Source organism: Papilio polytes, unplaced genomic scaffold, assembly GCF_000836215.1.
Source record: "Papilio polytes unplaced genomic scaffold, Ppol_1.0 DF824325.1, whole genome shotgun sequence".
NCBI classification, from domain to species: domain Eukaryota; kingdom Metazoa; phylum Arthropoda; class Insecta; order Lepidoptera; family Papilionidae; genus Papilio; species Papilio polytes.
The window spans coordinates 911112-933537 of record NW_013524879.1 but is presented as its reverse complement, the minus strand read 5'-3'; the positions used below and the strand labels follow the sequence as shown (position 1 = coordinate 933537).

At 34.1% G+C, this 22426-nt stretch overlaps 1 protein-coding gene across 1 annotated transcript in view; it reads left to right on the top strand.

Annotated features, from left to right (window-relative positions):
* LOC106099848 (protein amalgam-like) overlaps positions 1-22426 on the top strand; it is a 120610-nt gene that overhangs the window by 93654 nt on the left and 4530 nt on the right. The window contains exons 3-9 of the mRNA XM_013278530.1: positions 14289-14384; positions 14866-14979; positions 18048-18156; positions 18499-18635; positions 19541-19656; positions 21193-21340; positions 22051-22141. Coding sequence (XP_013133984.1) covers positions 14289-14384; positions 14866-14979; positions 18048-18156; positions 18499-18635; positions 19541-19656; positions 21193-21340; positions 22051-22141 — 811 coding nt within the window. The remainder of the gene's footprint in view (positions 1-14288; positions 14385-14865; positions 14980-18047; positions 18157-18498; positions 18636-19540; positions 19657-21192; positions 21341-22050; positions 22142-22426) is intronic.

Here is a 22426-nt window from a genome sequence, read left to right as displayed (position 1 = left end):
CTAAGCGCCATCTGCGCTCGGCCACCTCAAGCCCGGTGAATCTGTAAATGCCTCTTCAAGGCAAACAGTGACAACTCAGTCAAAAAAAAAATAGATAATAGTAGAAATCAATGTTAATTGTAATTTTTTTGTTACAGGTATTTTGACAAATTGTGTGACAAGATTTGGGTCTGGATTCGTCCTTAATTGTTCCATATATTTGTAATAATTTCATAAGTATTTTAAAAGTTATGTAAGTATCTTTTTATATACTTCTGCATGCAAGAGTAAGTAACAGATAGTTGAGCCGATTCACTAAATTCGACTTCCGGTGGCTTTCAAGTAATTTGTCACCATATAGAATAAAAAAAGCACTTGCAATATCAATTAATATACATAATTAACAAATTAAACAGTAATCCATATCTTAATTATAATTACGTGATACCTTTTCATGACTTCTTTCACCGGTAGAGGTAGACATAGAGAGAGATGGATTGCGTGAAAGGTGACATGATCAAGGGAATGACTGAGATGACGTATAATAGAGTTATTTGGAGAACGAAAACCAGCGCCGATCCTAGGGGAGTAAGATAAGATAGGGGAGAAAATGATGACCTGTTCATGACTCTGCTGACCTCATTTTTTGCAATGACTTCATACCAATTACTTCCTGTTGAATGCTTTACGATCTTTCGCTCTAAAAGAACAAACAGTTAAAATCTAATAAAATATATCTTATAAAGTTGATGACACACAGGGTGCAGTTTATTTGTTTAATGAATTGTTTTGTTTCCTATTTGAATATTAAATTAACTATGAATGCAGTTATCCGGTCGTAAAGTTTTATTATTATTTTAGATACTTATAAATAATTGGGTCCTACGTGGGAGGTACTTATTTATGCATTTTTATTGCAGAAATTAATTGCTATGATAAAGGGAATACAGTAATAAAGATAATGATATTCAAAGAAATTTTTAGAAACAATTTTTAAAGCCTCAGTCGAAGCAAGTGGCTTATCTAATATGGCGTCGCTGTGCTGTCAATACACAGTTCATTTACGTTAGTTTATATAGAAATACACTCTTGAAGTATTTTAAACAACGTAAGTACTGTAAACACGATATCAAAACCAACTTTAAAATAAGGAATTAATGAATAGAATTATTAATTACCACTTATTTGTACCAGGAATAATAATAAAAATAAAACTTTGTTGTGTTTTACGTCGAAGTGACATCTGAGCGTACGTTATGAATGGAATAAGACGATTGACGTCAATTGTCTCATGACAACTCCGGTCGCGTTTTAGTCGCTCGAAAATGGTCGTAATTTTATTTTATTATTTTTAGCTCAATGGTTGGAATATTTTCGCGTCATTTTTTTTTAAATATTCCCTATTGGTAGATATGATCTGACTTTGGTATTAATTCTACAAACTCGTCATTCCGACAAATGTATAAAACTTCGCAAAATAAGAATCAATCAAATTATGATTTAATGGGCCAACAAAATAAATAGGTCATGGGTGTGGCTAAACGTCATTGAATAGATGTTTATGGCTAGAAGCAATGGCGTCGTAATTTGCCGCGCTTTCGTTCAATGGCGCGTAAACGCCATTTTGTGAAAATTGACTTCACAAATTGTGAACGATTTTCATTAAGATAAAGTTAATTCTAATTGTTATTTATATGTACACTTCACGTAAATTACAAAATTAGAATTTTTACTCAAACATACAGCTTATAAAATCTAACTTTATCGAATCGAACGAACGAAGACAAAATCTTGTATAAAACACATCTATCTTACTAATATTATAAATGCGAAAGTTTAGATAGATGTTTGTTAGAGTTTGTGGCGTAAACTACTGAATGGATTTCTATAAAATATGTCATAGATGTTGAGGATAGTTTGAAAGAACACATATGCTACTTACTGTTGTTTATTCATGCAAAGTCGCGAGCGAAAGCTAGTAGATTGTATTATATCTATTATAATATTAATTTGAAGACATACATCTCTTTGATTTTTATTTATTTATTTAGAAATCCATTTGATTCTGCATTATTTTTAGTCTCTTCTGAGCTGTCATTTGTTATCTGTATTGTTTCGTTTTATTTTTCTTTCCAGTCAGTATTTGAGATTTATTGACTACTGTAAGATGTATTGGCTTCTTGAAACATCTTAATAGTTCCTAATGGATTCATTTTTATGAATAAATTTACTAAAAGATCATTCTAGAAAATAAATTAAATTAAAATGATTAACTACTATTGATCGACGTAAGATTTGTGTAAGTTTTTTTATTATTTTTTGACGTTACGTTTTCATAGTTTTTTAAGACAAATTATTTAAATACTAGCGTTCGCCCGCGATCCCGTCCGAGTGGAATTAAAATCAAAAGAGCTACGTGTTCTTCAAGACTATCTTCTACGTCTGTGCCAAATTTCATCGAGATCCCTTCAGCAGTTTAGGCTACAAACTCTAACAAACATCCATCTAAACTTTCGCATTTATAATATTAGTGAGATTAGTTAAAAATGTCTTAAATTTGTGATGTAAAAATTTATATTTTTACAAGTTTTTACGATCTTTAGCTTGTAAAGAAAAAAACCAACGTTAAATGCTTTAAAAAGATCTATAAGCCAATTTCCCTTTCAAACAGATACGAAAATATTTTCTGGCATTATCCATTGACACTTGAATATCCATCCAATACATGTATTAAACATATTCTGGGATACTGCAATTGACCTTGGTCCAACTTGCAGATGCGAACAGTATGAGATAATCGCCCGAATCGCAAACTGGGTCGCCACTCCCAACCTTGGCTCAAATTATTACAGCGAAACGTTATTACAACAAATGGTTTACAACCAAGCGAGTCATTTTTACTTATATTAACTGTTACCCGCGACTTCATCGTGTAGAGTTTAAAACTAATTTTATCTCTTTATTTATAGCTCCAACTTTGTAGTCAAATATATATTGTTTAAGCATTCGTCTTCTAATCCGTCCGCGTGGTATTAAAAAAAACCAAGTAACCTATATGCTCTTCCAGACTATCCTCTACATTTATACCAAATTTCATCGAAATCCGTTCAGCAGTTTAGGCTACAAACTCTAATAAACATCCATCTAAACTTTCGCATTTATAATATTAGTATGATATGATTATAATATAAGCCCAATAAAAGTCACTGAAAAATCTAAAGTTATCAATATTTCTCAACTAAATTAGACAGTAGATTTCGTTACCGACTACAGCCGTTTGAAATTTAAAAAAATATATGAGGTATAACGATGTTAAACACTGATAACGTAGCTTTTTAATGGTTCAAGAATTTCTCAATTCAGCCCAGTAGTTTTTGAGTTATGTCAATACATTTAAAAATACAAATCTGTCCTTTTTGACCGACTCCCCAAAATCAGGAGGTACTCAATTCGTCTGTATGTTTTTGTAATATTAGTATACTAGCTTTTGCTTACGACTTCGACTGCGTAAAATTAAAAATATAGCCCATGCTACAGATAAATTACCTTTCTAACGGTGAAGGAATTTTTAAAATCGGCCCAGTAGTTTTTACGTGAATCGAATATTCCAAATTTCAAAAATACAATTTTTACTTTTTATAATATTAAGTATACATATATATTAGTATAGATAGATAGATGCACTATACATGTAAACTATCCTCTTGAATCACTCTATTTAAAACATTCGTTACCTTTTAAAGAACTAAACATAATAGCTGGATGGATGTTTGTTAGATTGTAGCCTATACTGCTGAACGGATCTCGATGTACTTTGGCAGAGTAGACGATAATCTGGAAGAACACATAGCATATTTTGTTTTCTTTTCAAAAAGACAATATCGCGGGAGAAAGCTAGTCAATAAAGTACTGTTATCTGTCAATGAGATCATTTTAAACTTGACATGTAACTTGATGACATCACTTTTAAGTTTATTTTAACTGATATGAGTCATTACTTTTAATAACGATGGGAAGAAATGTACAGTTAAAAAACATGTTAATTTGGAATGCGACCTTTAACTTTTAAGTTAACCGCTTGACCATGTTAAGTGACAAAAAGGGTTGTACTTAACTGAACTCTTTAATATTTGCTATTGGATTTGTCCTAGCACTTGTGCCTATTCACTCCATAGAGCGTCTACCCAAGCGATCTAAGAACTCGGTGGTCTCCTAATCCGGTAATAATAACGAAGTAACGGCTCGCGCCGAGGCTCCTGAGGGATCCCTCGAGATTAGTTACTCATAAACGAGGTTTAGGCTATCTGCGCTCTGCCACCTCAAGCCCGGTGAATCTGTAAATGCCTCTTCAAGGCAAACAGTGCCCATTCAGTCACAAAAAAATGGATTTGTCGTTTTAGTCCATTTTACTGAGGGATTGTTTAGTAATTTCTTAAATTAAAAATTACAAACTTGGCAAGTAGATATAGAGGAGAAATAGTTGTATAGGAAGGGACACAATTTCTATACATTTTATCCTATAAAATGATTTCGATAGGTAACGCATAGCTGCTTGTTTTTCGTGGTAAAAAAATGCAGTAATCGGCATGTGTTAGCGAGATATTTAAATTTATTTGGTGCACGTTTTATTAAAAATTCTTAATCACCATTTGATTAATAAGTTTCATAACGTATTAACTAAAAATAAAGACACATTCACACGGACGAATATTTTCGCTGCGTTCTAAAATAGCTCGGCCTATATCCGCTTCGGAGAAATGCGTCAACATGCGGTTTAAACTCATCTTCAAGCTTGTTAGTAAACTGTCGTGTGTAGTTATTGATTAGTCTGTTATAACTAGTTTCAATTAGAAATGTAATACACATTTAGGTTAGTTTAATGGTCGTAAAAGATAATATTAAAACTAATTTTTATTGCGGAGGTCTTGGTTGTTAATTTTCTATTTTTATTGTATTTACTAGTGCGTTTGTAATATTTCTTATTTGTACTAATATTATAAAGAGGAAAGATTTTTGTATTTTTGTATGTATTGTAATAACTCAAAAACTACTGGCCCTATTTTTTACATTCTTTCCCCATTTATCAGTAAGTAACATAGGTTATATTTTTTATTATTTTTTTTAAATTTCACGTGGGCGTAGTCGCGAGCAACAGCTAGCACAATGTATAGTGCGACTCATTTATCTGACCTAATGAAGGTTACAAAATAAAATGGCATACTTTATGTACAGAGTTATGTTCGGAATTACCAAGTTAGCACTAGAAACTTCTATATTATTAGCCCTGCGCTAGTTTGCCGATTTCCCGTCGTCGATCGTCTACTTTACCGTGACATCATACGGCCATCGGCAAACCTCCACACGGATAATACTGCTTCTACTACTGATCTGTATAAATGGATAGGCGATTGTGTGTAAATGACAGCTATGCTTCTCAAACACGTCTTTTGATGTTAATGGCAGTCAAGTCCAACCGACCGCAACTGCAGAGCGGAATTCGCAGATATTAAACACCGCAGTTAGCCTATCTATTTAAAGAGGTCGGTGGTTCTAACGGATGTTGTCATTCGCTACATTGTTCCAAATTTAAACACGACTGACGTAACACAAACAGACGATAAATAAAATATCGAAGTCAAGAACAGGCTATGTATAAATATTGGAGCGTTGTAATAAAATCGAATATATCATCGCCCGAGAAATCGGGAGCAACGCTAACTGAAACCCACCTGTGAAGTGTTTGTTGGTGTTTGGTACAAGTCATAAAAGAATATCTAAAAGTAAAGTACGGACCTTTAAGAGTAGAAGCACTTAACACATCCATTTTCGCTCACATCACTTAATATCAGTTTGCTTAGTGGTTAATAGTTTATTATTAATACAAAATCGTTGAAACATCTAAGTCTGTTCTCGTTAGGTATTACGATTTCCTTAAATGTCGGCAACGCATCTTTAGTTCCTCTGATATTGCGTGTTCATGGCGTCTTTGATTCAGTTGTTACCGTTGGACCTCTTTTATAACAAAAAATATTATGACGTTTAAACCAAACAGACAAATGAAGATTCTACTTTTTTTTTTTTACCCTTTTTATTCCAGTAACTGGACCCCATTCTGGGTATAGGCCTCCTCCAACCTTTTCCATAAGTCCCTATCTTTCCCTTTCTTCATCCATTCTTTTCCCACTTCTTGTACGATATCGTCTTTCCAACGTTGTTTTGGTCTGCCGACTTTCCTTGCGACGTGGCCCGCCCATTGCCACTTTAGTGATAGTGCATGTCTTAGTGCATCTCTAATTTTTGTTTTTTGTCGTATCTTAACATTTTGCACTTTGTGTTTTTTCCTAATTCGTAATATGCTTCTTTCCATTGCTTTTTGTGTGTTTTCTATTTTTTGTTTAATATACTTTGTGTATGTCCATGTTTGGCATCCATATAATAGACATGGTAGGATACAAGTGTCCATCACTACTTTTTTCATGTTAATGCTATAGTTTCCTTAGTTTCCTCCTATAGTTTCCTAAAAAAAGGAAGATTCTACTTATACAGTGCTAAAAATTACAGTTCTGTCAGAGTTTATCTTTTGGTGGTAAAATTTTTGACAATAATTTGGTACTCTGAAAAATCTAAGTCATAATCTATCGTAGTAATTAGGCTATTGTAAACTCCTACACTAATGTATTTTAAGAAACAATAAAGTTATTATTTTAACATTGAAAAATTATTAGAAAATACCGCTCGTAGCTTGTAACTTACACCACAATATAAAGAAAAGTAAACAGACGTGTGCATACTGTTTGGTACAAAAGGTATGTGCGTGTTTCCACAAGTGTCGGCTCAGCTTGTGTTAGGTTAGGGTTTTTAGATATTTCGCAACGTAATTTGAAGGTTTTTAACTACAAAAATGTCCTTTAAAAAAACAAAATATGACTGTGTTCTTCCAGACTATGCTTTGCAACTATGCTAAATTTTATCGAAATCCGTTCAGCAATTTAGGCTACAAACTCTAACAAACATCCATCTTTTCATGTATTATGTAATTAGCTGTTGTTCGCGACTTCGTTTACATGAAATAATAAAAACATAGCCTAATTTTGGAAATCGGTCCAGTACTTTTTAAGTTATTTCGATACAAAAATACAAATCTTTTCTCTTTATACTAGCACTAGCTGTTCCAGTGCGGCTTTATCCGCGTGAAATTATGAAAAATTTATTTCATTGTTTACATTTGTCAAATTATCAATAGCAAATGTCACAATGACATGACATGACAAACCGTGGCAATCTTGATTTCTTGATGTTGGCAGCAATTTATGGTCTCTTTCCCACATTAGGGTTTTTATTCAAAATATTTAAATTCCAAAGTTCAATTGCGTGAAAATATATAGCCTAAATCGTGACGTAAGTGTAGGGCTTTTTATTAAAAAAAGAATTATTCAAAAATATGCTATAATTGCTGACATCTTAGACAACAAAGAAGTGTGTGTTTACGCTTTATTTTAATAATATAGATAAACTAATTACTTTTATTAATGTTACAAACATTGTCAAAAATCATATTTCTTTGAAAACGTAAATTATTAGTAAAAAAGATACACCAATGAAATTAAAAAGCGTGTTTTCAAACGTATCATTTTACAGTAACTGTTGCAACAGATTCGACACACATGGCAACAAAATGACTCACACGAATCCTCAAGGACCAAACTTGAAGTAACTTTAACTCTTAATATAAAACTGCTTAAGAATTAAGCACCTCAAGTATACACTTGAATCTATAAATATATCGAGTTCAATAACATTAACAGGAAATAGAATGAGTAGATACGTCGTTAGACATCTGTCAAAATGTTCGCGCCAATTTGACGTTTGACAGGCGTGTTGCCGCGCTTTTTTACGTCATAACTAATTAAGGGATGACGTACTTCATACTGTCTTACTAATATTATAAATGCGATAGTTTAGATGGATGTTTGTTAGTGTTTTTCTTCTAAACTGCTGAACGGATATTGATGAAATTGGTCACAGATGTAGAACATAATCAGAAAGGACAAATAGGCTACTTCTATTTTTTTTTAATTCTATGCGACAACAATAAATATATATAATAAATGCGAAAGTTTAGATGGATGGATGTTTGTTAGAGTTTGTAGCCTAAAGGGCTGAACGGATTTCGATGAAATTTGGCATAGATGTAGAGGATAGTCTGGAAGAACACACAGGCTACTTGCATGTGTGTCTGTGGAGCGGGGGCCTGGTGATCCATTACACAGGGACCACCCTAGTTTGGACACCAGTCCCCTGCCCAAGGGGATATTAATAAATTATTTTTATTTTTTATTTTATATTTACAGTGATAAAATGGTGAACTTCATTAATATACTAATCTTGTAGGTAGTAATAATTGTTTTCGATAATAGTAATTTCCATAGACTCTATTCATATATTCCGTTATTGTTAATTCAATTTAGATTATCTGGTTTTTGTATAAAACGAAACAATTTTTTAACACAAACTGTACCAACTTCAAAATGACTCCAAACTTTAACATCTCAAAAGCACCGCCATCATTCATTCTAATTTGACCGACAATTTTACAAAGATACTTAATAATATTACATCATCTTTAGTTTGAAAGGCCAAATGATACTGGCGACTTCCACGAAAAGATTTATCCCGCCTTTTTGTTTGACATCGGACATAGATTAACGTCGCAGACGAGACAGTGTAGAAAAATGTCACTTTTATCCCTAACACGTTCGTGTAAAGTTGACGTTTGCTTGTAGTTTTCGATATTAATAGTACTTTATTAAGTGAGAATGTTACAATTATTTAAGGAATTAATTTATTATTTTGAAACTTAATAGTTATAGTGTTGCTTTTATAAAGTAAAAACTAATATTTTGTCAACTTTATTTTGATGTCAGAATAGTTATTCAGATTTAACTTCATTTTGAGTAAAATATATTTATTTTGTATAAAGAGTTGTCTTACGGCAGATTATAGAAACAATCTTACGTCAAAATTATGATCGAATTTGTAGGTTAAGGTTTAACATTGTTATTTATTTAACGGCCTGTCCCACCACTGACTGATAGAGGCTCAGTTAGCTTAAAAATGACGTCACTGTCAAATAACAAAATCCAATATTTCCATCACATACATTACACGTTGAATTATTATCAGACAATTTGGTGGGACAGGTCCTCAATATTGTCTCAGTATTCGGCCATTACCAGCTCAAAAACATATCGATGTCTCTGTTATTTTCAAACAGATTGAGCGAGACGGCATTTTCACGCGGTAAAATACCATTATGTCCCTATTATCCTAGAATAGCCAACATCATTTTTAATACGTGGAATTTATATCGATATGAATGAATCGATAGTTAACAGAATCGATTCCGTCAAACAAGTTAACCCTAAAACGTCGATGGCTTATAAATGGATATTCAATGCAGACGTCTTTTAAACGCACCGCTCTGCATTCCATCACGCCCGCAGGGTCAGGCAGACCCTTATATTTTATTGTTTATTTATTGATCATAATCGTAAATCTTTAACAAAAAATACCGTTTGAAAACTACAACTATCACTACAAACTACTGAACTCATTAACTACTGTCAAACTCAAAAACTACTTGATAAATTTTTACTAATGAAAGAATTATTCAAAAATATTCTGTGATTGCTGACATCCTGCGCTACGAAGTGTGTTTACGCTTGACTGTACTCCAAACACTAAAAGGAAATAGACGAATCAAATCACACCTTATTTGTCAAAATCGGTTCAGTCATTTATACTAAAAGAGGTTACATCCAAACCACACAATTATTATCATAAAAAAATGTAACTTTCGTTTTATCTTGTTAAATTTATTAATCACCAATTCCAATATACCGTGACTTGTCTCATTTACCTTAACCAATAATTTATTGGTAGAAATTCGCCAATAAATAGGGACTAATTCAGGTCAGGGACAATTCGGTAAAAGCCGCACCTAATCTGTCTAATTGGTGATTCAATTGACTATTGCCATTTTCATTAGCGACTTGGGAACTGAAATAGATTCGATTAGGCATTAAGGTAATGTTATCTTTATTACTTTGGAATAAGGTATGAAATCGAAGGACTCTCTGGTGAAATTTGTAATGATCTGTCTGACGTCACATGTCGAATAAAGTATGGATTGTGTGAATTAGGATAGGACAGTAGATATACATGTATGGCCTAATTTAGGGGTCACCCTTAATTTAGGTGGTCCGAGCCCCTTAGTGGGGACATATGATTATTGGTCTATCTATACTAATATTATAAAGAGGAAAGATTTGTATTTTTGTATGTATTGAAATAACTCAAAAACTATTGGGCCGATTTCAAAAAATCTTTCACCATTAAAACTATGTTATTACAGAGTAATATAGGCTTTTTAAATTTCACGTCGACAAAGTCGCGAGCAACTATCTTAAATATGTCATCTCCAAATTCCATGTTTTAGAGAATGATACATTTAAAGGCGTTTACGGTGAAAGTGGACTTCAGAATTCAACCCTAAGTGTCACCCGTCATTGGACATTTTGTGTATTATTATACATTTATTTTATGTGAAATGAATAACATCGGTGTGATACGTGTCAAGGAAATGTAACCCGAGTGCAGCAATGAAAACGCATCGCGCTTTCATGTCGCCACTCAATTAATCACAAAGATTAAATAGAACAGACGAGGCATTGCATTCTTTATTACTTACAAGGCTCGAGTAACATTGACATACAGTAATAGATACGTTATTCTGTCAATTGAAGGGTCAATTTATATATTGCGTGTAATACTTGTTTTATTAATAGTAGACTTTATTTGACAAAATTGTCGAGAGTAGAGATCGAACTAAAATTTGCGTTACCTTAATTGTCGTTTTAAAAAAATCCTACTAATTATATTCTGCTTTACTAATGTTTCATTTATCATACTAACTGCAAAGATTCAGTTATTAATTTTAATTATTTGAACATTTAAGTTTGTACCTATTTTTTAATGAACAGACCTCTCTGTATGTTTACTCTTTGTTCGAATAGGAAGTCGACTCGTGACAGAATGATTGCTCGCAGGCCACAGAAGCGGGGCACTTCAATTAATGATAATTAAACGAACAAGCGAGTTATGTGCGACTGTACTTATGACTAGGTCAGATGGTGCTGGATGACACATCTTTACCTAGACATAGGTTACTGTATTCAACTTTGAAATTTGAAAAAAACATTTTTTCCTGTAATTTTATGCTTTAGTTTAAAGAATCTAAACTTAAACTTTACAAAAAATATTTAACTACGTCGTAATCTTTGACTCCAAAATTCAAACAAGGGACCCACCTGCAAGCACTACCTTTCGGATGAAAAAAAAATTATCAAAATCGGTCCACTAGCGGCGGAGTTATGCCGTAACACACAGACGAATTGAGTACCGCATTCTTTTGTTAAAGTCAAATATATTCTTAAATCTACGACAAAATCGCATCTTGCAGCTATTTAAATAACAATCTGATACATCAATATAAAAAAAACTAATTAAAAACTTAACTCTAATCAATATTCGCAATGCATTTGACAACCGACATGCAGTCTTTCCCCGCATCATTAATATTCTGAAAGGTTCCACTCTGTCTATACCAGTAACGCAACACGAACATAAATCGCAGATTAAAAAAGAGCGCCCACACACCTTTAACTAAACTATCGCATAACTGTTTAGTCTAGGCCTAATAGTCCCTCTCCCTTTCCACCCTTTTCTTAAGATGTTAAGAATGGGAAGGAAAAGTGGATTTGACGGTAGAGAAGCATAAGAAGAGAAATGTTCTTTTTATGTGCGTCTCCTCCGTCAATGAAGGGTAGGCAACGCTGCAATTGTGGATGTTTATGGGCAGCGGTCGCTTTCCATTTCGGTGGATTCAGGTGGCCGCTTGCGAGTATGCCACCTTATATTATATAAAAAAAAGTCTCTTATGAGTATGACCTTATATGGAGGTGCATATTCGATATTTAGTTCTGCAACTAAACAGTTGAAAGCTGAAACAATCGACAATCGCAAAACTGTTATGCGATTGCTTAGTCAAACGTGTGCGCCCGCTCTAAGAGTACAATTTTTTGTAGCACTTATTTCCTTCTATTAACTGCGGATACATTTAAATATAAAAGAGTTTATCATACTTCTTACTAATGTTATAAATGCGAAAGTTATGATGGATGTTTGTTAGAGTTTGTAGCCTAAACGGCTGAACGGATTTCGATGAAATTTAGCATAGATGTAGAGGATAGTCTGGCAGAACACATAGGCTTTTATTTTAATTACGCGCGGACGAAGTCGCGAGCAACTGTTAGTAATTAATAAGCAAAACCAAGAATATAAAAAAACGCGTCTCACAATATTCCATTTTACTATATATCTTTTTTAAGTCACTTAATGCAATACTTTTGGTAGTTTAGAGTTTTTTTTTAGTATTTTTTAATGTCTCCTCTTTGAATCACAAATTTACAATTTTACGTTAAAACAAGAACTTCATACTTATATTATAAATGCGAATGTTTAGATGGATGGATGAATGTTTGTTAGAGTTTGTAGCCTAAACGGCTGAACGGATTTCGATGAAATTTGGCATAGACGTAGAGGATAGTCTGGAAGAACACATACTCACTTTTGTTTTTTTTTAATTCCACGAGTCCGGAGTCACCGGACGGAGTCGCGGGCGAAAGCTAGTTAAATATACTTAAAAACTTAGCATATCCAAGATTGGACAAAAATCATTTTGTTTCCAGTTTAAAGTCTACTGTAGATACCGTAAAAGGAAAAAGTAAACACGCTGTATCAGTAGGATCTAGGAACAATTTGAGTTATTACCCTGGTAATAGAGGCAGGAGAGAGACGGGCACGCGTTGAAATACGTATAGTACAAGATATAGCCGGTAGCGATAGCGTGAGCGATTTAGTTCAAAGCGTGTCTTTGTACGTATGATCGAAAGTTGGTTTGTAAAATAAATGTATATTAAATATATTTCACATACAATAATTACTGTTCAATATAAACACTTGTATTAAAGATCTTGGTTAATTTTCTATAAAATTGTCGATTTATAAAAATATAGCTATATAATACAAAGATAATAATTTTTCTTGTAACAACTAAAAATCAAATACATAACGATTTCCTATAATTTGTACCATACGTTAAAACTACTAGCCGTCTCTACCATACCAAATTCGGAAATACCGCACAACGATCGCTACATTTATGGGAAAATCATGCTTATGTAAATAACTTCATTGAGCTTTGACCTTTAAAAGACAGGACTTGACAAGAGCAAGAATTCCCCTCTATCAAGAATTAATTCAAAACGTATGTCATCATAATAAATGCGAAAGTTTAGATGGATAGATGGATGTTTGTTAGAGATTGTAGCCTAAACGGCCCAACGGATTTTGATGAAATTTGGCATAGATGTAGAGGATAGTCTGGAAGAACACATAGGCTACTTGCATTTGTTTTTTTTAATTCTGCCCGGACTACTAGCTAGTTTTATGTACGTAAGTGACAGCTAGACATGCATGTATTGTCATGTTTACTTCACTCTTGGCTTAGTCCATTTCTCCATAGTCAATATAGTTTGAAATGCGTGGGTATTACAGGGAATTATGGATTTTTTAAACTTTTATGTGAAGTAAACGTGTTAATGGTGTTACCATTTATGGGAGAAATTTCATACATAGTAATTATCTGAGGGAAGTTAGATTTAAGGAACTATCTTTGAGTATAGTACGTTCACCTTTAAAACGCTTACTCTAAAAAGACATGAAGTGAGATATTCCTTCTCTGTTCCAATATTGTTAAAAATCCTGACCAATTCAACAAATTTCTTTATGCATCATCATCTTCCCTGCCTTATCCTACTCCCGTAGGGCGCACCGGGTTTTCGTCCTCCAAAGCACTCTATCATCCGTCATCTCAGTCATCACTCCCTTCTTGATCATGTCACCTTTCACGCAATCCATCCATCTCTTTCTAGGTCTACCTCTACCGATGTACCCCTCCAACAAATTTCTTCATTATGTAAAAGAATATAGGGCTCTGTAGCGTCTATATTGACTTCACCTACCTTCAGTTAGAACTGACACCTGTAGCGGGTTTTAAACTGGAATAAAATGTTTGAAAAATTCGATTTATATTTTTATCCTGTGTTCGTCACTTTTTAATAAACAAACTGTATTTTTCACTTCGTTTTATTTCATGTCATTTTATTAAAGTTACTATGTTATTACAGAAGCGCGGCACTCGATGCACCGGCGACAAACTGACGACTATGACGTGCTTTCTGACGCGGCAGTTGACGATGAGGCGCAGAATGACGGGGATGGAGGTAAAATATAAACCATTTACCTTATTGTATTTTCTTTAATTTTAACAGATTATTTAATAATGCTTTTGACACAAATGTCAATCTTATTATATCTTACTAACATTATAAATGTAAAAGCTTGGATGGATGTTTGTTAGAGTATGTAGCTTAAACGGCTTAACGGATCTTGATGAAATTTGGCATAGATGTAGAGAATAGTCTTGAAAAAACATAGACTATTTGCTTTTGCTTTTTAATTCCACGTGGATGAAGTCGCAGGCGAAAGTTAGTCTATGCTAATATTACTAAGGAAAGGTGTGTTTTTTTGCATTGAAATAACTCAAAAACTACTGGGCAGATTTCAAAAACTCTTTCAATATTAAAAAGCTACGTTATCAGTAACATAGGTTATGTTTTTTTTATTATTTCTAACTTCACAGGGACGAATTCGCGGGCGAAAGTTAGTTTAAAAAGGTGATAACTATAATCAATTATGTCACAGGTAATGACGCGGATGAAGAACCGGAAGTATCGGCGGTGATTCTGACGCAGCCGACCCATTACAACATAACACTAGGGAATAGCGTCAGACTGGAATGCAAAGTGTCACCCGCTGGTAAGTTGAAATGTCAGTTATCCCGTCACTTAACAGGCGCACTTTAACTAAACTATCGCACAAGTGCTTCCGTGCTTTAATTCCTATGAGATTATATAGAGGTACTCGATTTTTTTTTAGTTTAGTTTAGTTTAGTTTAGTGAGGACGCGGTCGAAGGATAGAGCTCCCTAGCTCAATAAATGCCGATTCGCCCTGCTCTTGAAGGCACCCACATTTAGTGCAACTAAAAAGTTGAATTGCAGAAACAATCGACAGTCGCACAACAATTGTGCTCTTAGACTTTGATAATTACTAACTATAGTTTAAATATACGGGTGCTTTCGCGCGTTTATAAAGCGTTATGCGAATGCTTAGATGGATGGATGTTTGTTAGAGTTTGTAGCCTGAATTCTGAACGGATTTCGATGAAATTTGGTACAGATGTTTACTGTTTTGTATTGTTTGGAAGAACACATAGTCTAATGTGTTTTTTTTTAATTCCACGCGTACGGAGCCGCTTACGAAAGCTAGTATGTGTTAATTCATAACTTTTCTATTGTATTGTCTGCCAGATGTAACACCATCATATATTATATTTTATTCTAATCGCATAGCTATTTAGCATTACAAATGTGTTTAGGACAGCCGCGAACATAGTTGGGGAAGTTAATTTCCTACCCACACGAATTCGTTCACTTAAATCGGAACGTAGAGCAGTTTTTAAGCAGATTTTTCACAAAAACATGATCTTGTGAAACAAGGTTTATAATCAATTTAGTTACGTCTTTAAAACTTGCTCTTAATAAGAAAAGTTACAATGTAAAATTAAACCTTATCACAATCGAATAAAGCTTAATTTTGTTTGCGATAAAGTTCTGATCTACACGACATGTCATTTGACATTCCAAATACAATTAGGTCGAAAAGATATCACAATAACATACATACATGGGCGTCACAGCCATGTTATAATTTAATAAAAAGTAGTCTTCATTACCTCTTATGTTTTCTTCCAATTTGCACAGAATAACCTTACCAATATGGCCGTCGCGTCGTCGAGCTTATGCAACACCCTTATTTTTGACATCCGACTACTATCCGATTATTAACATAACAAGCAGAATTACATTTTAAAACCATGACATATTTAAATAATGTTTTGGATCACAATTACAAAGCTTATCGTTATTTCAAATTATGACAAATGGTATTGATTTATAGCACAGACTAAATAACCTTCAAGAATACAGAATACATCAAAATAGTTAAAAAGCTAACACATAGTTGTTAAATTTTAACTCTTATGATAGTTTGCAATACGATAATCAACATTAGGTGGGTAGGGAATTAATTTCTTTGACTGTTATGTCTAAACAATATTCACACTTCAGTACGAGATTAGTTTTTTAAATATTTTGGAGACAATAAATCATTGATATTGAATACTTGGGCGTTTTTATTATATGGAGTTAAGGAATTATTATTCTATAGGTTCGGTTGCATTAGAAATAGCCTATTATGTTTTTTTTCTACATACTTACAGACTTAACTAGAATTTAAAATTCTTGTTACGCCTTTAGTGGCCTTTTTAAATTGTTTTTAAATGCTTTTCATTTATCAAATTGAAAACTGTTAAAATTTCTTTTTTAATCTTACTTCTTAGTATATATCTATACTATTATAATAAAACGTAAACACACACTACTTTGTTGCCTAAGATGTCAGCAATTACAGCATGTTTTTGAATGATTCTTTTTTTAATAAAAAGCCCTACACTTACTTCACGCTTTAGGCTATATTTTTTTGCACACCATTAAACTTAGAGGTTAATATTTTGGATAAAAACCCTAATGTGGGAAAGAGACCATAAGTTGTTGCCAACATCAAGGAAGCAAGATTGCCAAAGTTTATCATGTCATGTCATTTTGACATTTGCTATTGATAATTTGACAAATGTGAACAACAAAATATTTTTTTTATAATTTCATGCGGATGAAGGCGCATGGGAACAGCTAGTAATATTATAAATGTGAAAGTTTAGATGGATGGATGTATGTTAGAGTTTGTAGTCTAAACTGCTGAACGGATTTCGATGAAATTGGGCATAGATAGAGGATAGTCTAGAAGAACACATTGGCTTCACTTTTGTTATTTTCAATAACACGCGGTGAGTCGCGGGCGAAAGCTCGTAATATTTCAATTAAATAAATAGTACAAAATCTCAGACGAATCGTTTCCGCAGACTACTTAAATATTAACAATATTATGGGCTTCCTTTAAACGTTCTTGAAATAAAAAGTGATTCATTACGCAATAAAAAGTATTTCGTAACGACTGTTTCCGTTAGCGCCAAATTACGCACGCCATTTCCGATTAACAGTACATACAAGATGGCGGACGTAATGCGCGGGAATTGTTGTTTGCAGTTTTATTATCTTTGTCAATAAGCATTTAAGTGAGTTACTTAATGAATGTACATTTTATTATTTATAAGGAATATGACAAAGTTATTTTCATACAATGACCACAGGTAACATAATAACCTAACTTTAATGTTACTAATATTATAAATGCGAAAGTTTAGATGGATGTTTGTTAGTGTTTGTAGCGCAAACTGCTAAACGGATTTAGATGAAATTTGGCATAGATGTAGAGGATAGTCTGGAAGAACACATAGGCTACTCACTTTTGTTTTTTTTTTTAATTCCACGCAGATGGAGTCACAAGCGGAAGCTAGTTTATTTTCGAAGAAGATTTTACATGAAAAAAAAACTCATGACTTGTCATCATGAGTGATTTGATCACGGTTTTGTCACTATTTTTAATAGAATTTCAATTCTCACGTCCACCGTAGGCATTGTACCAATGTAATATACGCCCAATGACACTCCGGGGAAGAAGAATAATCGAATGAGAGCTAATTTTTGAAAATCGATTCATTAGTTTAGTCTGTAGTTTATCTACATAAAACTAACTTACATACGCGTGAAAAATACCTTTGTATTTGACTTAATATTATCAAATTTCATTACTTAAATATTAACTTGTACAGAATAATTTACTACTAATCAATATTTTATATTTCCAGATGGCACAGTCGTTCAATGGACTAAAAACGGCACTATGTACTTCTTTGGTACATTGAAGACTCAAGACCAGCATGTGACTTCATACACACAGGACCAGAGAATATCTATGTAAGTATTTTACCAGAGGAGACACAGGAAGGGGAATTTTTTTTAGCCCTTCGTTTTCGCCACAAATCGCTACCAATTTAGTAATAAACTATTTAACTACGTCGTAATCTTTGACTCCAAAAATCAAACAAAAAAATGTGACCCACCTGCAAGCATTACCTTTCGGAAAAAAAAAGAATTATCAAAATCTGTCCATTAGCGGCGGTATGCCGTAACACAAAAATATACAGACGAATTGAGTACCTCCTTCTTCTAAAAACAAAACAATTTTTCTGAAAGTTGTAACAAGAAAGCCACAATTCTGTCACATATATAATAACGAAGTTTTTTTGTCCATTCCAGTCCAGCAAACTCCACCGACCTGCTCATTAAAGATGTTACTATAGCTGACAGCGACTCGTACAAGTGTGAAGTATTGCAAACAAACAGAGTCGCGGTGGAACATACTTTGAACATCCAAGAAATGCCGAAAATAATCAGTGAGTACTTTTTAACAATTGAAAATATAAAAAAAGCATATTTATATAAGGGGATTCCCAACTGTCAACTCGCTCTGTCCCCACGTCAGAATAACAAGTTTCATCCGTCCTACATTTTAGTCCCACTATCACCAATAAGGAGATGGAACCGTTATGAAATAAAATAAGTTCCAACTGTCCCCTCGTCGCAAAAGGTGAGACGGATGAAACTGTTTTTTCGCATGTGGGGACAGAGCGGGGTGACGGTTGGGAATAATCCATATAAGGACCAGTAGCTAAGAGGTTAAAAATTTATCTGCTGATCTTGGGTTCGAATCCCGCTTCGAAATGTTTTTCAAAATTCATATGTATATTGCAGTTGTCACTTATCTTTGCCTATATCTGTGTAGAAATTTAGAAATATGTATGACATCGTTCAATAGGCCTGCATTGGCGTAGTCACTTAGAGTATACTTAGTCCCTCAAGGATGCGAGCTTATGAAAAGAAAAGTTAGCCCAGCTTGGTGATGCTCAGTGGGGCGTCGCGGTGGCAAGCGAAAGCGATCCCGTGGCGCCCCACACAATGGCCAGGAGGGAACGGAGGGGTTTACTGAGTTGTGCCCCCCACTATGGGGGGAGAGCCCCACATAACTCTCGTGTATGCCCCGGGGCACGGAGTATGCGCAACATTCCCCTTCGTCAACAAAAAAAAAGCTTGGTGATGCTTTTAAACAGAATGGTAACCATAAAATTAGCAATTTAGAGACACAAATCGACATTAGAAAGTTATAAAAGGCAAAATACAAATTGAGTAAATAATATCCCAACCTCCAGAAGCACTCAAAGAAGACCAAGTCCAGTGTATCTTTTGGAACATCTTTCGATAAAAGATAAGTCGAGTAATCGATCACCTATTTACATTACAGAGTTCTCTGCGTCTAACAACGGAGAGGTAGTCGAGGGTTCAAACTTGATGCTGACCTGCGTCGTCGGCGGCTCGCCGCCCCCACAGATCATCTGGTCCAGAGACACTGGCAATGGCGTAAGTTATTTATACTATGTTTATATTAATTTTTAGAGTGTCTTACCATAAACTTGCCCTTGTCCCTAAGGACAGAAAACAGACATGAAGTGGAGCAATTCCATTTCGTCTGATAAGTGTGGTGCCGGAGGCCCAACTTTAGTCCCTTTTCCTTCCCATCCTCTTTCTTATAAGTAAAGGATGGGAAGGGAACGTGGACTTGACGCTGGAGACGCATAGGAAGGGGAAATATCTTGTTTATGTGCGTTTCCTCCGTCGATTAGTAGACAAAGCATCCGCTTTTGCAAATGTCTATGGGCAGCGGTCGCTTTGCCGTTTTGGCGGATTTAGGTAGCGGCTTGCTTTGCCACCTAATAATATAAAAAAACTACTGTATTTATCTCGAAGAAATTTGTCATATATACACGGACGAAATCTTGATCAACAGCTACCATAAATAAAAATAGAACATTTTTTTTTAGAAAAAGGCAAAGAAATCTGGCTTTCATAACAAGTCAATGGAGTTCATTCAGCTTTGTAAAGTAAAATTGTAATCATAACATAAGTTATCAATAGACGGCCAACAAATACGTTTAAATCTACAGTTAAAACAAACCTTATTGCTTTGTGATAAGATATACAAGTGTTACTTCGTGTGTGGGATTTATCAATACAAGTTAGATAAACGTGTACATTTTGATTGCTGACGTCATGATTAGAGAATGACGTCTTTACAATAATAGAACTATCATCTTACTAATATTATAAATGCGAAAGTTTAGATGGATGGATGTTTGTTAGCGTTTGTAGCCTAAACGGCTGAATGGATTTCGATGAAATTTAACATAGATGTAGAGGATAGTTTGAAAGAACACATAGGCTACTCGGTTTTGTTTTTATTAATTCGGACGGATGGAGTCGCGAGCGAAAGCTAGTAATATATAGATCGGAAACATTATCTGACCCGATCGTAAATTATTATTGCTCACTAGCGCCCTCCTGTCAGTATTAAAGTGACACGAGATCTTTGTACTGTCTTAATATAATGTTTGTGGATTTTATATTTTCTGTTAGAATTAACCGCATAACAACTATACCGGGCCAGATAAGCTTGTCCCACTATAATTAGATTCATTTACCGGGAAAACAAGCCAGTGGCTGACAGACATGCATGCCAGAACTAACCGCATAGCAGTGGTTTTACCGGGCCAGAAAAGCTTGGTACACTATAATTGATTTAAACTCATATACCGGGAACACACATTCCAGTAGCTAGCATACCTGTTACTACGCCATTTTACTATCATGTGTAGTTCCACTTACATAAGTTATTAGCTGTTGATCGCGACTTAGCCGGCGTAAAATAATAAAAATTATAAAAAAACCATAGCCTATGTTAATCACAGATAAATTATCTTTATAACAGTGAAAGAATTTTTAAAATCGGCCCAGTAATTCTTGAGTTATTTCAATATATACAAAAATACAAATCTCTCCTCTTTTCTATTAGTATAGATTGAAACTTATAAAACTAATACTATCTCCCTCTTTCATTAGAACGAGCGCCTGCAAGAAAAGGACGGCGAATTCTCAATCAACAGTTTGTATATTAAAAACGTAAAGGCGAGCGACGCGGGCAAATATTACTGCTATGCTTTCAATGGAGTCGGCAACAAGCAGGCGGAACTCACCGTTGTTGTTAAAAGTAAGTATTACTTAAAAGAATTTAGTACAGTCACGAAAATCCGCGATGTTGCACTTCTGAAAAAATTGTTTATTTCTATAAAAACTCCGTTTCCTAAAACTAACTAATTGGGCAGAAGTGACTGCAAACGTAGAGTTAGTAATAAAAAGAAACTAACCGTGTATAACTAACTTTTATCAAACTTTACATTTATTAGCTGCGTTGTATTGATTTTTTTTCCGCTTTGTTTCAAAATATTACGACTAGCTGTACCCGTACAGCTTCATCCGCATGAATCTATGAAAACTTTATTTTATTGTTTACATTTGTCAAATTATCAATTGCAAATGTCCAGATGACAAACTATGGCAATCTTACTTCCTTGATGTTGGCAGCTTGTAGGTTATGAGTTTTTATCATTAGGGTTTTTATCCAATTTATTTACCCCCTAAGTTTAATAGGGTGACAAGATATAGCCTAAAGCGTGACGTAAGGCTTTTTATTAAAGAATTATTTAAAAATATGCTGTAATTGCTGACATCTTAGGCAACAAAGAAGTGTGTGTTTACGCTTTATTATATAAGTACAGATATAGAATACATTGTAACTTTGAGAATGGAACACCGCCAATTTCCCCGATTGTACTTTTAAAATTGTATTAATTGTGATAATAAACAGTAATACACAGTTTTTAAATCTATAAAAAATGTATAATTAACTGTTATTTGCAGGTAAACCTCGTGTCCACGTGCCCAAAGCTATCATCAACTCTGCTGTGAACGTCGAGGCAGTGCTGCAATGCTCCGTGCACGAAGCAGCTCCGTAAGTATACTTCCGCACCATCTTGTTGAAGTTACTGGCAACCAGTAGCGACGTGAGAAAAACTTACTAACATTGTAAATGCGAAAGTTTAGATGGATGGATGTTTGTTAGCGTTTGTAGCCTAAACGGCTGAACGGATATCCATGAAATTTGGCACAAGTTTAGAGCATAGTCTGGAAGAACACAAAGGCTAGTTTTTATCCCGGGAATAGTTACGGTTCCTGTGGGATTCATTAATTTAGTTTTTTAATGTTTACTCGATCATTCTGCAACGGTTCAACATAT